We start from the raw sequence: 19,902 nt of genomic DNA on the forward strand, positions 1-19,902 counted from the left end.
TTCAGCAAAGGGATGAGCCAGGGTCCAGGCAGCCAGTGAGCCCTGGTTCATTCCCCTCAGGGCTGATCCCTCCACAGTTTCTCCTGATGTTGGTCTCTCACCTCCCCTTGCACTAGGAACAGATGTCAATTTTCTCTCTGCACCCCAGCTCTACCCTGCCATTCCCATACCCACTGCCCTCAGCTCAGTCTCAGAAGCTGCTTTCATGCCCGCCCTGTTGGATTCAGGGCTGGTAGTGCTGAGCCTGCCTTACTCTAGATGCCAGCTTGGAGTGAGATATTCAAAGGCTGATCCGTGACCTACACTCAGGTGCCATGGTGGCTTCCCTAGTCTCATTTGAGAACATTCCAAGTAGTAAGTGAATTGATGCAAAATAGAAATTTCTATCACAGAAGTCATTTTGTATGGAGCATTCATGACAGTGAAAAACTAGTTGAAATGAAATCAAAACAAACAAAAAAAAAAACCCTTTGGCTTTTACTCTGAGAATTAACGTGTAAACTGTGTGATGTAACAATGACAGTGCCCGTCGGATCCGACAGGCCTGTGTGGGTGTGCCCTGTGTGGGTGTGCTGGGGGCACGCTCACAGCACACGCTCTGGGCACTGTGTCACTCTCACCCGGCCTAGTGGGCTGAATCTCCCAGAGGAAAACGGCCTCAAGTGTTTACAGTTTATCTCACAAACTACTGTACAAAAATACTTTGTCTCCTGCTTTCTGGGGATCAGTGGTCATTTTCTCCAACAGGGAGGTGAACTTTCTATTTCCCAAACTTCCCTAGTTTTTTAATTTGGTTGAGAAGAATAACAAGGAAAGTTATGAATAATTACTGAATGCTCTTGTATAATCCCTGTAACATAGTACAGGAATATGTGCTGTTTGTGATTGTCATGATTAAATCTGGATTATCATATTTAGAAGATAACATTAAAAGTTTACTTTTTTGTGCCATGTGGTTTGAGGGATCTTAAGTTCCCCGATTAGGGATTGAACATAGGCCAGGGTAGTGAAACCACCGAGTCCTAACCACTGGACCATCAGGGAATTCCCAAAAGCTGATTTTGGAAATCTATTACAGTTTATTTCTTAGAGAACCAGCAATAATGGAAAAATAAATGTGTTTTATGCATAATGTACACTGCTAATTCATGCGATAATACGTGGATTTTTATGTTCCAGGCATATAAAGAATAAAATAATGTCTATTTTTAATTCTGTCTTAGGGTCTGTCATCTAGCAACATTTCATGCTAGGCTCATTCACATACCCACATAACTGTTAATGTACAGAGGACATGCCTCCAAAAGAACTGAAATCAAAATATTACATAAAATGAAAAATTTACATCAAAATATAACCAATTATTATGGAATTTAAGGTCAATGGTATTAACCTAACAAATTTTTTTTTAGCACACATAGATTAAGTTGTAGATTAAGATAGGCTAGTTAATAGTAATAAAACATTTCAGATAAAGTGTTCTTTACCAGGAAATGATATATGTAAAGTATGCCAAGTGTGAATTACTTGACATTTCAGATGAGGACATTAACCAATACTAGGAATTCTTCATAAATAAATGGTGACAATAATTTTATTACATGGAAAATTAAAAGCCATTAAAATATAATTTCAGATAACTCATTCTTTTGTAAATGTACACTTTTTAAAAAGTTAATCAGCAAAGAGGACTTTTAGAGCAGTGAAAATACTGTATGACATTATAATGATGGATACATGTCATTATACATTTGTCCAAATTCACAGAATGTACAACACCAAGAGCAAACTGTAATGCAAACTGTGGACCATGGATGATTGTGATGCGTCAGTGTAGGTTCATCTTTATTAAAAAATGTACCATCTAGTAGTGGTGTTGATAATGTAGGAGACTGTGTGGTTTGGGGGAAGGAGCAGTCTCTGTACATTCTCAATTTTGTTGTAAACCTAAAACTGGTGTTGAGAAATATCATTTTATTTGTTGAATAAATAATATCTCACACAACTTTTATATAACTATTACTGAGAATGTTAGAAAGCATTCTATTAAAATTTTAACATATCTTTCAAATTCTGATATATTAGTAGACTATGTTAACAGTACTTCATTATTTGATAGTATCATTAATTACTGCATAATTCAGTATAAGCATATATCACATTAATGAAGTTGTAATTTGTTTACCACTAAAATATTCCATCATTAATGTTTTCATTAATTACTATATCATCAATATTGTAATTACTATCATTTAAATTCACCTTCTACTTTCATACTAGAAGTTCTAGTATAGGTTGTCCAAAATCTTATTGGTTTTTCTTTTGAATTCCAGACATGACTGTAGCCGACATGCCATCGAATCCTGCTGTTCTAGACCCTGAGGGCTCTCACTGCCTGGGGGCTGCAAGAGGAAATTGACTTTGTTTTCATCTCAATCGTGTTTGATTTATAACACTGTAATTAAAAGTTTTTAAAATGTGAAAATCCCTAAGAAATATTGTCTTTATTCAATGCAGTAGAACGTGAATATAACTATAGTTCTCGGTCAATTCAAAGATGCTTTTCGGAAGGTTCCATAAGCGTGTGATCATGAATCACCAGTTGGTAACCTTTCTCTGGGCTAGTTTTCCCTAAAGGACAGATTTGTCTTCAGGAACTAATAAACTGAGTAAGGCGTACCTTTGAATATTAAATGTGGTGGTGATATTAATCTTTTGAGTCCAGCACAGTTATCACCTGGAGGTTGCCCTCCCATATGGAAAAGACTAGAAACTGGGAGGTTGTTCTCTTGGATGGCTCATAATAAGACTGTGACTAGGCCCTGGGCATTGTGATGAGGAGGGTTACAGAGCAGTGGGTAAGGGGAGACCCATGCACGTGAATGGCTTTTTCTCTGATCAGGCAACACTAGAGCCAGTTTTAGACAGTTCTGCCTATCATTCAATATCTCATGTATTCAAACTTAGAGGAGTTTCTAGATCTTACACATATCTTATAGAAGAACTTCTCAAAAGATTTGAGGACCTGCTTTCTTACCTATTACTAGGTTTTAGTTCATGTTATTGGGGAGGCTTCTCACTGCTGTTTACCTCACAGGAAGTGAAAACCACCCTCTCTGCTACCTACCTCTGCGTTTTCAGATGGTGGTTTTCTTTCCTTGGTGTAGTCCATCATCTCACGCTGTAGTTACATATATATACAAGGACAGAGTTTCTCAGTTTAAGAAGGTGGATCCTCAAATCTTGCACGGTGATGCAAGATAGTAAGAGCGAGCAGTGAGGGAAGGGTGAGACAGAGTTGTAAACTTCCTGGCTAAGCTTTAAAAAAAGCACCAACACAGAGATCTGGTGATACTGGCAGAGTATTTTGTGTGGAGGGGGGGCTTTTTGGTTTTGGCTCTAGTGTTTAAGGAGATCTCTCTCAAACCACAAGGTGGCCACTAAAGTAATACAGACCTCAATGGTGTATCATACATAACAAAACCTTTTACACAAAGTTCAGAAAATCAATAAACAAATAAGCACAAACCACATCAAATGTCAACAAATCTCAGGAAGGCAGGAGAGTCTCATTTCTAGACACATTGTAATATTCAAAATATCCAGTACTTCATGCAAAGAGACAAGAAAATACATCCCATCCTTAGGAGAAAAAGAAAATTAACAGATACTGTCCCTGAGGAAGGACAGACATTGGAGTTACTAGAAAAAGGCTTTAAACAACTGTCTCAATGTTGCTCCAAGAAGTAAAGGAAACAGGCAAATGATGCTTCATCAAATCACGAGTTTCAATTAAGAGGTTTTTTTTTTTTTGGCTGTGCCCTTGGGATACGGGATTTTAGTTCTCCAACCAGGGATTGAACCTGGGCCCTCTGCAATGAGAGCAGAGTCCCAATCCCTGGACCACAAGGGAATTCCCAACATAGAGATTATAAAATGGAGTAAATAGATATTCTGGAGCTAAAAGTACTATGGGCTTTCACCTGTGTTTATTAAAAATATTAATAGGGACTTCCCTGATCACAGCCGATCCCTCTCCAGCCAAAACACCAAGATGTTGAATTTTGCTCATCATCCTCACACATGACCTGTTTCCACCCTAGCTGAACAGTAGAATCACCTTTCAAAAAAATTATGTTTCACCCTGAGATGTGCTTATTTAATTGGCCTCAGACCATGATTTGGTGATTGTGTTAGTTTTGGGAAGAGCACCCATCTGCTTAGTATTCTCTTGAGAGTACCTCCCCTACAGATACAGGCTCAGTGTAGAAGTGTGTTGAAAGGCAATACATTTCCAAGCCCTGGGAGCAAAAAGCAGGGGAGACCTCCTTTGAAAAACTTTCATTTCGCTTGGGGAAAAGAACATTAAGTTAATGATAAGAAGGGCTTCTGTGGTATCTGAGAGGTTAGGGGATATTATATTGCTTGGGTCTTCTTTCCAGGGCCACTGTGTGTGTGTTGGGGGGGTTGGAGGGTGGCACAGCAGCCTGTTTGGAGGCTGAGTAGGTGCATAACTAAGGACTCACCTGAATAAAATGTGGGATGGGGTTGTACAATGAACTCTGCCCCCAATTAGTTCAACTCAGAGGCTTCACAGAAAAATCTTCCTAAGGAGTGTTCTTGGCCTGGAACAGCAGAGCTGCGTCTCTCTGGCCCCATGTAGCTGCCCCAGGGCAGAGCCAGGCTGGGGACTACTTAGCGGTTCACACTAGGTGTCCATGACACTGTCCATACGGTGGGCCAGGGTCAGGCGCCTGAGAAACCAGCCAGTGGGCTGAACACTGCCACCAGGGTGTGGATGAAGAGAGCTGATGGTGGGAAGCTGGAAGGAGTGGAGCTGAGCTGTGTGGAAGGAGCTGTGAGAGAAACAGGGAAGACTCAGGGTTAGGCTGAATCTTACCCACATGTCACCAAGTGCAGAGCCAGATCTATGTGTTTACAGCTGCATGAAGAAGACTAGAACTTCATCAACATGCTAGATTTTTCAGCAATAGACTTTATTATTTAAATATTTACAAATAATAATCTATTGAAAAAAGTTTAGTTTCTTACAAAATTTGGCATTCAGTGTTCCCAGATCACTTTACTATCTTGGATTTATATGTCAGATTTTTCTTCATAAATAGTTCACCCAAAATTCTGAATTATTTGCTAAATTGTATGTTAAAAGCTCTTTTAAAGGGTTTTTCACCCCCCCGCCTTAGTTTTTTGAAATCTAGATGAGGTTTTCTCCACTTGATTTTAGGATCACTGTTTCTTCAACATGAGAACCTTAATGTTGATTATGAAATGAGGTCACTGAAGACTTTCCTTCTTTCATGACACAGAGTGTTTTATACAGTCTGAATCCACACATGTACCTCAGGAGTGGATCTTATGATTTGTCATGATTTTTCAGTGAATCACTTCTTTAGGATGAATTATTTAGTATTTCTCTTCTTACTTCCTGTCATAGTGATTATTCCTTCACTGACTTTTTTTGTGCACATCAACTGTGCTTGGCTTAATGTTTGTTCACAGTGATTAGACCTAGAGGCTTTCCTAGATGGAGTCTATTCATGTTGTTTACCATTAATTATAAATGAAAGCATTTTCACATTGATTGTAGACTTGGATTCTCCCCTATGCAAATCCTCCACTATGTTTAAAGTTTAGAGCTATTGTTAAAGATGTCCACATTCCTTATATTTACAGTGCAAGTTCTCTCATGACATCTATGACCACACAACAGACTGAAGGTTTTGCTATATAAATGTCACACATGTGGATTCTCTTTCATATAAATTTGCATATGTCAAATAGAGTAAGGATAACTGAAGGGTCCTCCCCACTGATTAGTGTTTTACAGTGATTACAGCTTTCTTTGATGTGACTCTCTGATGTGTTCAAATATTAAAGCTATGGTTGAAGTCTTGTTCATGTTTATTATGTTTATAATACCATGTCATCTAAGGTCAGAATACTTACTGAAGACATTCATAATTTTCTCTCCATTGTGGGTTCCCTCATGTCGCCTAAGGGCAGAACACTGACTGAAGGCTTTTCCACAGAGATGACATTCATACGGTTTCTCTCCAGTGTGAGTTCTCTCGTGACGTCTAAGAGCAGAACATTTACTGAAAGTTTTCCCACAGAGTTGACATTCATACGGTTGCTCTCCAGTGTGCGTCCTCTCATGCTGTCTGAGGTTGGAGGATTGACTAAAGGCTTTTCCACAGAGATGACATTCATACGGCTTCTCTCCAGTGTGAGTCAGATTGTGTTTTCTAAGGTCAGAGCTTTGAATAAAGGCATTCCCACAGATATGGCATTCATACGGTTTCTCTCCAGTATGGGTCATCTCATGTCTTCTAAGGCTAGAGCAATTGCTGAAGGCTTTGCCACACAGATGGCACTCGCATGATTTACCTCTGGTGTGGATCTGCTTATGTGGATTAAGGTATGACTGGTCACTATGGGATTTTTGATACTCTTTGCTGATATTGGGTGTCTTTTCTGTGTGAGTTAACAAATGTTGACTCAGTGTGGAGCTAGGACTGAAATCTTCTCCCAAATCATTACATTCACAGGGATCCTCTGGAGCGTGAAATGTCTGCTTTTGGAAAGGAGATGAAAGGCTGTTAGTGGTTTGTCTACATACATTCATACACTCCTTGCTCTACATACGAATCCAAAACACATCATTCAGTGAGAGCTTCCATTTACAATATTTCCAATATTACCTGCATACACACACAGTGATTTGCTTTTTATGTGTTATAAAGACTTTCTCTAAATAGTATCCCAACTTCAGTTTGAGCTTGTAGGTTAATTCTGAAGACTGCAATATGTTTCAAAGACTAGACATATGAACAATATTTATGCATTTGCCCATCCTCTCTCTCTTTTTTTTTTTTTAAGATCTGAGGTTATGGTTTTGAGGTCAGGTTAATTTCTTCACTAAATTCAAACCATTTAAAACTTTTTGCTCAGAAATACCTTAATCCAAATTATTAATACCCACTGCCAGGTTTTTAATGTTGAGGACCAGGGTTAACACTCAGGAAACTTACCATTGGGATGATTGTAGATGTGTCCTTCTTGCTGATATGCTGTGTGGCTAACAATTCTTCTTTAAAGGCACTTTCCCTGCCTAAAATAATTGGGAAAAAAAAATTAGAATGGCATTAGGGAAATGGAAATGTTGAAAAACTCTGACTTCTATGTTTCAAAAACTGGCATGTCGATGGGGAACACTCCAAGAAACAGAAACACATTATAGGGCATTGACAATTAGTAAAGATTTTCAGGACTGAAATATGAAAAATTTAAAATGGAGATGAGATGCTGAGTAGGTAAAGAGGGAAAACCTTCAGAGGGGAGGATGGGAACAAGAGTTATTAAGTGAAAGTTTAGTAAGTATATGAATGTCCTTTTCCCTAAAGCCAAAAAAAAAAAAAAAAGATAATGGCAGGAGGACACATGAGTGAGCCTGAAATAACAACATTTAAAGAATTTTGCCCTAGTGTCCTTCACCTACATCTTAGAAAATATCACTCAGTTAACAAAATCTTCAGTTGATGTTTTCTAAGTATGTACTCAGTATCATTGACTAGGCACAGGCCCCTGATGCATACCTGGACTGTGGCTTTGGAAAAATCCTCTTCCTTCAATCCACAGCTCTTCACCTTGCTCCAGCTGGAAAATCACATCCAATTTGCAATGCTGATACCCTGTTCATGGAAAAAAGGTGGATTTTGAGTTTTGTGCTAGTAAAAGCACATTATCATCAAGTCCAGGACAGGCTACTGAGAAATAACAAGGCTGACCACTGAAGTTCAGCTCAGGCAACAACACCTTGAACAGAGAAAACACTGAAATACAGGTTGTGTGTCCAAAACAGTGAAGACCTCTAGATGCTGATGTCCATGTTCGAAGACAGGACACACAGAATCCTTAGTGTTTTCCAAAATGCAGAAATTAAATGTCCCCATAGTAGGTTGAATATTATTTTCAAACAGATGCCAATAAGTTCCATAAGTATAATCAAGGTTTTACCATTTTCTCTAGTCTGCTGTCAATCCTCAGCACAGTGACTAAAGCAGAATAATTAGAAAATATTTACTCAATTTATTGATACATCAAAAATATTAAGTTCCCAGGTCTGTTCTGAATATTAGAGACTGAATAGGAAGAAAGAGATTACACTCTTTCTTCAAGATTACATTTAGTAGGGTGACAAACTGGATGTTAAGTATTCCATAAAGAAACAACTTGAATGTAGTTATGAGGCCTACAAAAGCATCAGGACAGAGACTGGGTGAGTATGTAGAAGCTGTTCTAGAAACTTATTGACTGAATCAATAAATACCTACCTACCTACCTACCAGGGCTTCCCTGGTAGCTCAGACGGTAAAGCGTCTGCATACAATGTGGGAGACCCAGGTTCGATCCCTGGGTCAGGAAGATCCCCTGGAGAAGGAAATGGCAACCCACTCCAGTGTTCTTGCCTGGAAAATCCCATGGACTGAGGAGCCTGGTAGGCTACAGTCCATGGGGGTGCAAAGAGTTGGACACGACTGAGCGACTTCACCTCACCTCACCTCAACTACCTACCAACCAACCTACCTACTTATCTACTCACCTGCATACATACATAATTGTTGACAGACTCACCCACGAAGACCAGATGACTGATATTTTCCAGCATCACGTCTCTGAACAGTTTTCTCTGGGATGTGTCCAGCAGGGCCCATTCTTCCTGGGTGAAGTCTACAGCTACATCTTCAAACGTCACTGATTCCTACAACATGGATATTATGGGATATTAACAACTCTATTAACATCCAAGGCAGGAGGGTTGATATGACAGCGCTGAGTAAGGGGGTGGAGATGCCGGGTGTACAGAAGGATCAAACCAAGTGTGGGGTTCCCATTAGTTCATGCTGAGCTGGTGTTTGCTTTTCAGATATATCACAGAGATATACACAGCCTGAATTAATACAACTTTGTCATAAAGAAATACCACATGAAGTGTGGTATGATAAAACATGAAAAATTTCCCCCAAACTGGTAATTATGAGGTCAGACATGTAATTAAAACCTTCACTTGAAAATTCATAAAACTCTCTTCTTGATTAATTTCAAATAACTTACAGACATATCACAAGGCAAACATTAACCATGATTTGCCACTTTTAAACCATAACTATGGTTATATCATTCCCCTGAAAGAACTTCAGACTCCTCATCTATTAAATGGTTTACTAATGTGATATGAGTACTGAAAGATCCAATGAACTAATGGATGATGTTCTTCCTATCTAAGTAAACATGCATTAAATATAAACCTCAGTCTATTACTCAGTAAACTGTCCAAGAACCTTGAAACCATCTCCATCATTCTTCAGAAATGAAAAAGTTTCATATAGAACTTGGTATCAGTAAGTGTGGTCTCACTTGGATGTTGACAATAAGGTATGAGGTCAGATAGTTCAGTAGCATAAGCCAGGGACTCTGAGAGAGCTCTCTTGAAGGACAGTCCTAGCCTGACCATGCCTGTTCTCAATTTTCTCTGGGACCTCAAACACCACTCATCACTCTCTCCTGTCTTCAGCTTGCCTCTCTGCTAAAGAATAACAGAAGCCTCTTGACTGAGTTGGGCTATCTAGCTCTTCAAAACTATCCACAGGGTCTTAAATTTTTACTTTACTATCCTCCTCCTGAACATGCAGCCACAATAAAGGAAATAATACCCTCTATATATTAACTTCAGTTACCAAGTATGAAAAAAAGGTTAATTTTCTTTTTAAGAAATTCCTAAAAGAGCAGATATATTCTATCAAAACTTTAAAGTTAGAAAAAAATAAATAAATGATTCCTCATGCATTCTCTGTCCTCAACTTCCCTCGTCCTCCTTTCAGAGCTCCCCCCCAACCCCCAGGACTGGTGAAGACTGGACTCACTGAACTCAGGTGATGAGACCTCAGCCTCTCCACTGGATGGTAAACTTCTGCTCCTCCCTCATCGCTGGTCAGCACAACCTTAGGCCATTACAGCCAATAACATGATTAACAAGTGAATTATTCCCTGATGAGACCAGGGACAGATTAGAGAAAGAATACTTCTCTCACCTCTTCTATAAATACACAAGCTGCACGGAGGCTGAAATAAATCAGTGTGATGTTAGGAAGGATACTAGTTAATAGATTTCACTGGTGCTCAGACCCATGAATACTTTTTGATTGCACTTAGAACATCCATCCAATAAACAAAACCTGCCCATCTCCTCTCAGGAGCAGGGTATGAGTTTCATCAGAAAAAGGCATTCCCTACTCACCAATGGCTGCATTGTCAATAACTCAGTTGCCAGCAGTCTTTCTCTGGGTTTTCACTCACAGACAGTCCCAGCATTAAGCAGGCAAAGCTGGGGATGGAGAGAAAAGTTGGAAGACTCCAGTCCTGTGCACAAGTTCCAGTCCAACATCTCATGAAACCCCAAACCTTCACCTGGTTGTTGACTCCCAGTCTAACCAACAAACATGCAGTGCACACTCTATGAGAAACACACAGAGGATGCTGCTGCTCTCCCAGGGTAGCCGTTAACAACAACAACAGGAGTACAGACAACTTATGGACACGTATGGACAAGAACATCAAAGCTCAAAGTATTGAGCTTCATATCAATAAGTCACTTCAATAACTCTGTGATATCCAGAGTTATTCAATTCTCTCCCTGACTCCAAACCATAGTGACTCCTGATTCATGCCACATGTAGATTTTGGTTTTCATTTGTAGGTAACACTGGGAATTCTCAGATTTCATTATTCTTGATGTATGCTCTCACAATGGTTCTTCAGCATTCATGGGGGCTCTCTGAAAACTCACTCCCTTCCAGCTCTCCCTTAACCCTTCTAGATCTGTCCCCCATGAACTTAGAAGTCAGTGAACTAAAAATCTGCATTATGATGGAATTAATTTAAGAATTTATTCCATTTGGAGGAATCATGGCACCTATCCTGCCAGCCTTGTTCTTAACATCCCCTGCACCAGAAAGTAGCAGGAGTCCAAGAGTCACAGTGGACCATCATGGACTGTCTCAACCCTGCAGGTCAAGGATGGCTGGAGTTTAGGAGGAAATCTAGTTAATGCCACCTGATTACCTTAGTAAAGGGGTAGCTGAAATTCTTGAAATCCCTGCATTAATCTTTATTAGCTGCCATACGCCTGCATTTCATTATATACACACACACATGTGTACATGCATACATATATATATGCACACAAATGTGTGTGAGACACACACAGAGAAAGCATTTATAAAGTGTAAATTCTCCCCTTTGTTGTTGTTTAGTTACTAAGTCATGTCCAACTCTTGCGACGCCACAAACTGCAGCCCTCCAGGCTTCACTGTCTGTGGGATTTCCCAGGCAAGGATGCTGGAGTGGGTTGCCATTTCCTTTTCCAGGGCATCTTCCCAACCTAGGGATTGAACCCATGTCTCTTGCATTGGCAGGCGGATTCTTTACCACTGATCCACCAGGGAATTCTCCTCTAAAACACCAATAATAACTAAATATATTTTATGGAAAAATGATGATAATGGGTCATAAATAAAAGTAAGATTAACTCACCCATTTGTAACTGAGGTCCACAAAAGAAAAAAAAAAGATACATTTGCATCAAATATGACTCTGTGCTTGGATATTTAAATACTCACTTAGTCCTCACAGTAACCTGGTGATTTTATCAATTTAACAGATGACATGGATAGTTTAAACCTCAACTAGCAGAGACTTTCATTAAATCCAACCAGAGGTAAACCTTTCCCTTCCCCTCTGCCCTGATCTACACAGAACTCTACCACTCTCTGAGGCCATTCATCTCACTTGTCACTAGATATTTATTTATGCTCTGTCCTCCCATGGTCTAAATCTCCCTAAGAATGATACGATTAGGCAAGTTCACCTCTGACCATTATGTATGAATTATAAACACAGAGAAATGTCCATTGTAAGGTAACTTGCCCTCTGTGCCTTGCCCACAAGTGGCTGCAGTCCTGTAAACAATTATTTTCTGATTATAAACTCCTTTCCAAAATAATGGAGTCTGTCCTTCCTGGTAAAAATTCTAATATTTACCCCAGCCCATGGAAAAGCTAAAGAAGCCAACTATTAGGGATACAGTCACTCACCACCCAAAACTACACAGCATATAACTATCTTTCAGGCTCACATGTGTCTGGCTCCAAAGTCTGTTCCCTGACCAGAGTTTAATGTGAGTTCTGTCCTTTCATGGTTTAAAACGCCTCTGAAAAATCAGAACCCCAGAGGGATAAACATTCAGCAGGCAGGGGATGGATAAAAATGGCGTAGGGTGTGTAGGCGAGCTGGGATGCTTCCAGAAGGCTTTATGCTTGAGATCACAGAGTTCCATACTCGGTGACCGCAACCCAAATCCCACGAACCTCGGGGAGAGAAGCCTGACAACTGGGGCTTCTCCCTGCAACAACCAAACACTCTGATGACCAGAGGCCTAAAATCAACTGCCTTCAGCCAGAATCAGGGAGAGGAGAGACTGAGATGCAGGGCCTTTGGACAACACCAAAGCTGCACTCAGCCATCAGATATACCCCCTCCCCCCTGCAAGGAGCCCAGCGCGGGTTCTGTGTCAGAACTGCCACGCCGGTTTAGAGCAGAGACCTTTGATGGTTTTCCCAAGTAGAATCCATACATACTCTGTAAGATGTCAGGTACATGTCTCCATGGAGCAGAATGTTCAACCAGCATCTTCCAAAGCTGACAGACCCTGCAGAGGGAGAAACCGGACATTCCTTCATTCTCTGAAACTGAGGCAAGTCTGTGGTTTCACCTCTGAGCTCCTGCCGTCCTACACACAAGGCCAGGAAGTGGCTGGACACCCCGCTCCAGGTGGGCCCTAAGCTCTATCCCAGTGTTCCTCCTTACTGTGTGTGGACTGGGTCCTATGTTCTTCACCCCTTAGCACCTGCCTCTATCCTGAGCTCTGAGGTACCGGCTCTTCAGAAGAATGAGGACACCTGTCCCCCCGACACTGGTCCATACCTGGAAACCTGAATCTTCTCTGTGATACACAGGAGGGAGAATGCTGTCCGCATCCCAGAGACAAGCAGTGCCAGGGTGGTTCTCAGGCTCGCTCGCTGCCTGTTGTAGGCACACACTCTGAAGAGGAACAAGAATCTTCTGGGGCGAATTGAGGGGACCAAGGATCTGGAGGGTGATTTAAATGTCTGGGGGTGGGGGTGAGAAATAGAATTCTGGGCACTGTTTCCTCTTATTTTCCTCTGTGAGTCACCCAACAAGGAGGATAGTACTGTCAATCAGATCTGTAAGAAAAGCCTCAGATTAATGCAAGGATCTGATAACTGGGGAAAGGCTGTCAATACTGAGGACAGTTCACAATGTCCAGAAGCTACTCCGTCAACACAGTTTACGTACTGAGTCAAAAAGAGAAGGAAGATCTAGTAAGACTACTCAGGCATTGTCCATGGGGTTAGGTAGGTTTTGACCTCAAGGCAGATTTAAATTGAAATGTAAAATAATTTTCTTACTTTTAGAGTTTTTCTTCTAAGGACATAAAAGATATCCAGGGAACCCCTATGCACACAAAACAGAACAGCCCTGTGAATGGCAAGGAACATATCTAGCTATCACTGTGCTTTCCCCACGCTTCCAAACAGAAGGCATCAAAGGTCACCAGTAGGTGAGAACTATAAATAAAGGTAGCCCCATGGGAGCTGATACCTTTCTCCAAACTATCACCATGAATTCATGTGGCTTAAGGAGAACCCAACTCAATGAAAAAGACTTAGAAAAAATAACCAAAGCAGTAATTATTAAAAAGACTAAAGTGTAAGAGAGACTGGCATGGAAAAGAGACTGAATATTATATTCAGATTCCTTTGCCTTGGAGCAGAACATCATTTATAAAAATTATACAATAATTTTAGTGTATAAAATTAGTGTATAAAATTTAATAGTTTGTATTAAAAACCTTAAAACAAACTATTAAACTATTAAAAACCTTAATTAACAGAACTTCAAAGCATATCACAAGAATGAAAATAAGAAATTATAAGACATCAGAAGGAAAAATGACTTGACAGGGCTCCAAAACTTCTGAAGTAAAATAAAGATTTATTAGTAATTTAAGAGAAGAGACCATATTGGGAGAGCAGAGAAAAGAGAACAGACAGTGCTAAAAACTCATTCATTTATGTGGATGACAGGCTTTAAAATGAGCAAGAGATAAAAGAATTAAGTAAAAATCAAGTAAAAACTATTGAAAGGATCAGAGAGAAATTGAAAACTGTGAAAGACAAGTCTGCAACTTAAAAAATCCACATTAACGGTAAAGATAACAAAGGAAATGATATGACAAAAATAATGTTATGATTTAATTCAATAAAGAAGGATTAAAACATATAAAAAAATACACAGAACAATACAGTAGAGACAACAGTCTTAGATAGTTGACAGGAGACGTGGAAGGAGGGAACGGAGAGCTATTGCTCCCATCATAGGACCATTATCATTACTGACATTCATCACCGTGACGGTGCTTATTACAACAATTATGATTTATCATTGTTGTTAAAAAACACTGACTCACCTTTCTCTGTTCACACAGGGCACCAAGTTTCCTGAACGGACTACAGAGGGTTCCACAAATACATACAAATACACTGATGCTTTCAAGTCATTCCAGGGTCCTTTCCAGAAATGAGTGTCCATCAATTTCCCAAGTTTCTCTCAGGAGGCCAGAAGTGGCCATTTTGACAGAAGAGACTAGATAAGGACATCCTGGCCTGCCTGAGCCTCTGGAAAACATTCTAAGTCATATTGGGGACCAGCAACCATTTGATCCTGCCTGCAAAGCCTGGGAAGGAAGCCCACAGCTGACCAGGCTCAGTGAAAATTTTCCTAGAGTCCTTGGAGGCCCTGGAATAGATACAACAGGAGAAGAATGGAAACTACAGAGGAGGTCCTTGCCACCTGGAGGCTCCGTAGCATTTTCTAGGTGCGCCCAGAACCAGGCAATTGCTCACCTGCTCTACATCCTACGAGTATAGAGGAGGGCAAGAAGGGACCATCTAGCTGCCCACTCACAGCCCCCAGCTTGGAAGCAAGATCTCAAAGTACATACCTCTAGGCTGGGGTGGGGGGGCAGATGGCAGAATGTGTAGCAAGACAGTCAGGGCTGAGAAAGGCTCTAGTCTTCTTGTTCAGAGTAGGTGGGGCCCTGGAGGGCTGGGAAACAGGGCACAGTCCCTGAGTCTGGCCTTCTTCCCAGGAGGCCAGATTCCCAGGAAGACACATACACACATACTTAAATGAATATGAGTGTACGTGTATATGAGTATACATCCAAACTGTGGAGACTTATTATCTCCATTTATCCCAAAGGAGAGACTTCAGTTCACCCACTGCATCCATCAAATTTGACTGTGTAATTAGCCCCAGGGAAAACTTTAGCTAAATGCAAAAGAGAGTATGTCGAATAGGCCATATAGGCTTACTGCAGTAAAGTTAAAGTGAAAAAATAAACAATAATCAGTAGTAGAAACAAACTTTTCAAAAGACAATGATAGTTTAAACAATAGGGTTACAATACAATCAAATGACCACTGCCAATTAACAGTTAGTTACTGTCACCATGAAGGATGAACATGATCCATACCGCAGAACAGGGCCACGGTTGTTATCTTGAAAAAAAAAAGTTTATTTAGACTTAACAGAAACAAAGGGCTTGAAAATGAATGAGCCAGTTGTTCAACCTTATAAATCAAGAGAAACTAAAAGGAAACAAGAGTAAATTGACATTTCAAATTGTTAGGAATTAAGATATTAGTAAAAGTTAAAAGAAATACAAAAGATTAAATAAAAGATTAAAGAATAAAATGAAGAAACAGATTATTTGACAGAAATCAATTAAGTAAAAGTTTTGATAGTCAAATCAAGGAATTAAAAAAGACACATGAAAAGCTTATTTCTCAGGCAAGATCAGTCTTGGGATCACTCCTCAGTGTGGAGAACATGCCTTCAGGGCTTCGACTCAACACACCCTTTCCAATGCCACAACCACACAGGGGAAGGAATTTACTGAGTGGCCTAGATAGTCTCCTGCTGTCCAAGGATTCAAAAGCAATAAACAGGAGATGGACAGGTCAATTTTTCTGTCCGTTTCTTCAGAACACCCTCCCACCCTACAAGAAGCCCCACATATTTGGTGGCAGCAGTGGGTATGTGAGCTGCACTGGCCTTCCCTGTAGTCACAGACCCCATGGTCTCCTTAGCATCTGCCAAGCACAGGGTCACCTCAGGGGAGGATGGAAGAGATTTCCCTTCCTCTTACTCCTGAGCTGCTCCGTCTCCCTCCAATTCCTGGCTCCTTAACTCCTCAACAGCACTCCTGTCCTTTCTTCCAGCTACCTTCACAGAGGCAATGCCCTCTAATCCCTTCTCATTGGAGAGATACTTTTGACCTGCATTTAGTTTAAAAAGTCTAGACCCGACTTCCCTGGTGACACAGCAGATAAGAAGCCGCCTGCCAATGCAGGGGACATGGGTTTGACCCCTGGACTGGGAAGATTCTGCATGTGGTGGAACAACTAAGCCCACGAGCCACAACTACTGAAGCCTGTGCCCCCTAGACCCAATGCAACAAGAACAACATAAAAAGTCTGGATCCTCCCTTATCAAGCGGACTCACGACTTCCTGCCAGTGATGGAGCAGGCTAGGGGGTCAGCAGGAGAGGCCCTCAGACGGGAACCAGCACCATCCCCATGGGAACAACATGGCCTGACTGGGAGAGTAACAGGGCCTGCCCTTCTCAACCCTGCCTGCCCCTAAAAATCACATCTCCTAATTCTGAGCAAGAGCCACTTCCTTTCATGACTTTAATACCAATAAACTCAAAGGATTTAACTCCTCTTTCCCAGAATATCACACTACAGCTATCAAAAAACATATTAAGAAGACCTAATGAGTAGCACTGGAAAAGATGAAAGAAAGGAGTAGCACTGGAAAATGTGCAATGGAAAGAGCGCAGCAGCTTATTCACCCTGAGCAGAAGTGCTCTCTTCCAACTAATTCTGAGGACAATGCAGCTCACCCTTGATCACTTTCCAAGACAAGACGAAAGGATGTCTGGAGGGGCCTCTCTGAAGAGGAGACTGTGAAGAGATGCCCCGGGGAGCAGCAGGGCCCCAGGACCAGGCAAGGCCGGGGAAGGGGACTCAGGAGAGGACAGGGGTCTGCAGAATCCAGAAAAAGGGCCCAGACTTGGTTGGAAAACTCAGTTCACAGCCCACTAAATTAAGAGCTCATCTAAGGGGATACAGATGTTGAATATTAGACTAAGGAGTTAATCTAGGGTTTGACTGTGAATATAAAAAATTACCAATATCTTTAGCAAGAACACATTGAGGTTGCATAAACTTATTTAGCATTAAGGAATATTTTCAATATATGATATAAATTGGAAAACCACTGAGACATCATCAACTGAATCTGACACAATACACGTGAAAGGGAACTAAGTTGGAAATTTAAGAACAAAATGAATGAATCTGGGATCTACTTTTCTTTTGCCCCTCGCTGCTACTGTGGCTCATAATAACTCCCTCCTGCCATTCTGCCCTTTTCTATCTGTCTGTGGATCATCTTTTTGTGTCTTTTCGTTCACCCCCCCTGCTTTTTGTCCAGGTCACTCTCCTTCACTCTTTACTGTGTCTTTCCAAGCCCAGGGGACCCACTCAGAGTCTTGTGAGTCCCCAAGCTCACACTGCCCCCTGCTTCTATCTCACGCTGTCTCCCTGGTTCTCTCTTGATCTCCCTTCCGCCTCATCCCCTTGCCCCACCTACGCATTCACAGGACGAGCACGCCTTCCAGTGGGGCCCTGGGAACGTAAACACACCCTGACAGGCTCTGCCAATGGGATGGGATCTGAAACCACTGGGTGTCACACGACAGGGGTGGCCGGGCACTCCCACCCCGGGTCTCGGGGGCCTGTCTGAGGAGATGACTGCGAAGAGATCGCCTGGGCAGCAGTAGGGCTGGGGCCCAGGACGAAGCAAGGCTGGAAAGGAGGAGTCCAGAGAGGACAGGGGTCTGCGGGACCCGCGGTCAGGAGCAGGCGTGACGGCCCGACTCCGCCCTCCAGGGCCGGGGGACACGCCGGGAGGGACCTGACCAGGCGCGGAGAGAGGAGGGAAGACGGGGACGAGGACCTAGGCTGGAAGGTCGGGGCGAGGACCAGGCGCGCAGCGGTTTTACCAGAAACAGGTGTGGGTCCGGCCCCCGCGGCAGAGCGCCTCCAGACTAGGCGGGACTCCCCGCGGCTGGGACGGTAACAGCCGCGGGGGCCCGGGAGTGTGGAGGACCCGGCGCTGAGCGCGTCAGCGCGCGAGTTTGGACGCGAACTACTGAAACTCACTCGGTGAACCGGGCCGCCAGTCCTGGAGATCTGCTTCCCGGTTGGCAGGAAATGGCGCCGCCGGGGGGCGTGGTCATGGGGGGGCGGGGCTCTGGGGGCGTGGTCGCGCCTCCTCCCCTCCCCTGGGCGTTTCCGGTTGGTGGGTACCGCGTCTCTCAGTCTCCATCGCCTCGGGACCTTGTCCCGTGTCCGGCCCCTGGCGCCGCGCCCACGTTCCCTCCAGTCAGATGTTTACGGTGCTTTCAGGTAAAAACCTAGGGTTCTGAGGCCACTTATATTGAATGCAGAGATCTTTCCTTCTCAAGAAATAGAAAAGGATTTAAGTCAAAAATCCTTTCTGGGAGCGTGTCCTGTGAGTCCTGTGATACATTTGACATTTGGGTGGGAATGACATCCCACATGTTGTGTAAGTCATTACTCTCTTAATATATTGTAGTTTCACATTTTCGTTTGTGTTTATTATCGAAGTTACTTGAAAGTAACAAAGGACACCAAGTAGCCCCTCCCAGACCAAACTCTGACCACCCCCCCACCCCCACCCCCAGCCCCTGACAGCAGCTGTAGGACTTGAATGTCCAGCCCAAATCCTGCTCTTGTTCCCTAAATTCTCCTGAGAGTACCCAGCCCCCTACTTCCCCGTTCCAGGATCTTCAGCAACAGGATGATTTGTTCACTAACAAGTGGTCTAGTGGGCTCTAGACTACTCACCAGTGATATGGTGCTATGAACTGAATTGTGATCCCCCCTCCCCTCAGTTTTCATACGTTAAAACCCTGTTCCCCCAATGTGATGGTGTTTGGAAATGGGATCTCTGGGAGGTAATTAGAGTTAGGTGAAGGTGTGGGGGTGGGGGGAGCATTGGAGGAGGTCACCAGGAGAAGATGGAACCACTGGTCGACTCAAGAACTGGACCCAGGCAATTAGAGTTCCCTCATCCCCTCCCCTGTCTTTGAAATGTATATTCTGCTCTGTTCCCTCACTATGGTCGTTTCTAGGAGGCAGCTTTGAGAGCAATGTGGTGTTGAGACCATCTGGATGGTGTGTGTGACTGAGGCTTCATTAAGGCCTCTCTAAATGCTTAAGCTTCTGGGAGACTGGTGTGGAGATCTACTCACCTTGTAGCTGCCCAAGACAAGCCTCACATGTAAGTTCCCTTTCTTATTAAAACAGTCGCCTACCATTCTCGGGCCAGGCTTCCCTCATAGCTCAGTTGGTAAATCATCTGTCTGCAATGCAGGAGACCCAGGTTCAATTCCTGGGTCAGGAAGATCCTCTGAAGAAGGAAATGGCAACCCATTTCAGTATCCTTGCCTGGAGAATCCCATGGATAGAGGAGCCTGGCAGGCTACAGTCCACGGGATTGCAAGAGTCGGTCACAACTTAGCGACTAAACCACCACCATTCTCGGGCCAGAGGGTACCCTGATATTTAGTTAAATATTCTTGT

The 19,902-nt window shown here is 42.5% G+C and overlaps 1 protein-coding gene across 1 annotated transcript; it reads right to left on the bottom strand.

Annotated features, from left to right (window-relative positions):
• Positions 1 to 1,499: 1,499 nt before the first annotated feature.
• Positions 1,500 to 15,113, bottom strand: LOC133050586 (zinc finger protein 705A-like). The gene is made up of 8 exons (XM_061134850.1): positions 13,063 to 15,113; positions 12,717 to 12,787; positions 10,319 to 10,405; positions 8,656 to 8,782; positions 7,617 to 7,712; positions 7,053 to 7,132; positions 5,968 to 6,595; positions 1,500 to 4,856 (listed from the first exon to the last, which is right to left on the bottom strand). The coding sequence occupies exons 3-8, from the start codon at positions 10,328 to 10,330 to the stop codon at positions 4,747 to 4,749; spliced, it is 1,053 nt and encodes a 350-aa protein (XP_060990833.1). The 5' UTR covers positions 10,331 to 10,405; positions 12,717 to 12,787; positions 13,063 to 15,113; the 3' UTR covers positions 1,500 to 4,746.
• Positions 15,114 to 19,902: the final 4,789 nt, after the last annotated feature.

This window comes from Dama dama, chromosome 32 (genome assembly GCF_033118175.1).
Source record: "Dama dama isolate Ldn47 chromosome 32, ASM3311817v1, whole genome shotgun sequence".
Taxonomy (NCBI): domain Eukaryota; kingdom Metazoa; phylum Chordata; class Mammalia; order Artiodactyla; family Cervidae; genus Dama; species Dama dama.

Excerpts from the sequence above, each read along its gene's own strand:
- LOC133050586 (XM_061134850.1), bottom strand. Across the intron at positions 7,713-8,655 it reads CAGTCATCTGGTCTTCGTGG|GGTATCAGCATTGCAAATTG; the intron begins GTGAGTCTGTCA and ends TTCCATGAACAG. Across the intron at positions 6,596-7,052 it reads CATCTACAATCATCCCAATG|CAGACATTTCACGCTCCAGA; the intron begins GTAAGTTTCCTG and ends CCTTTCCAAAAG.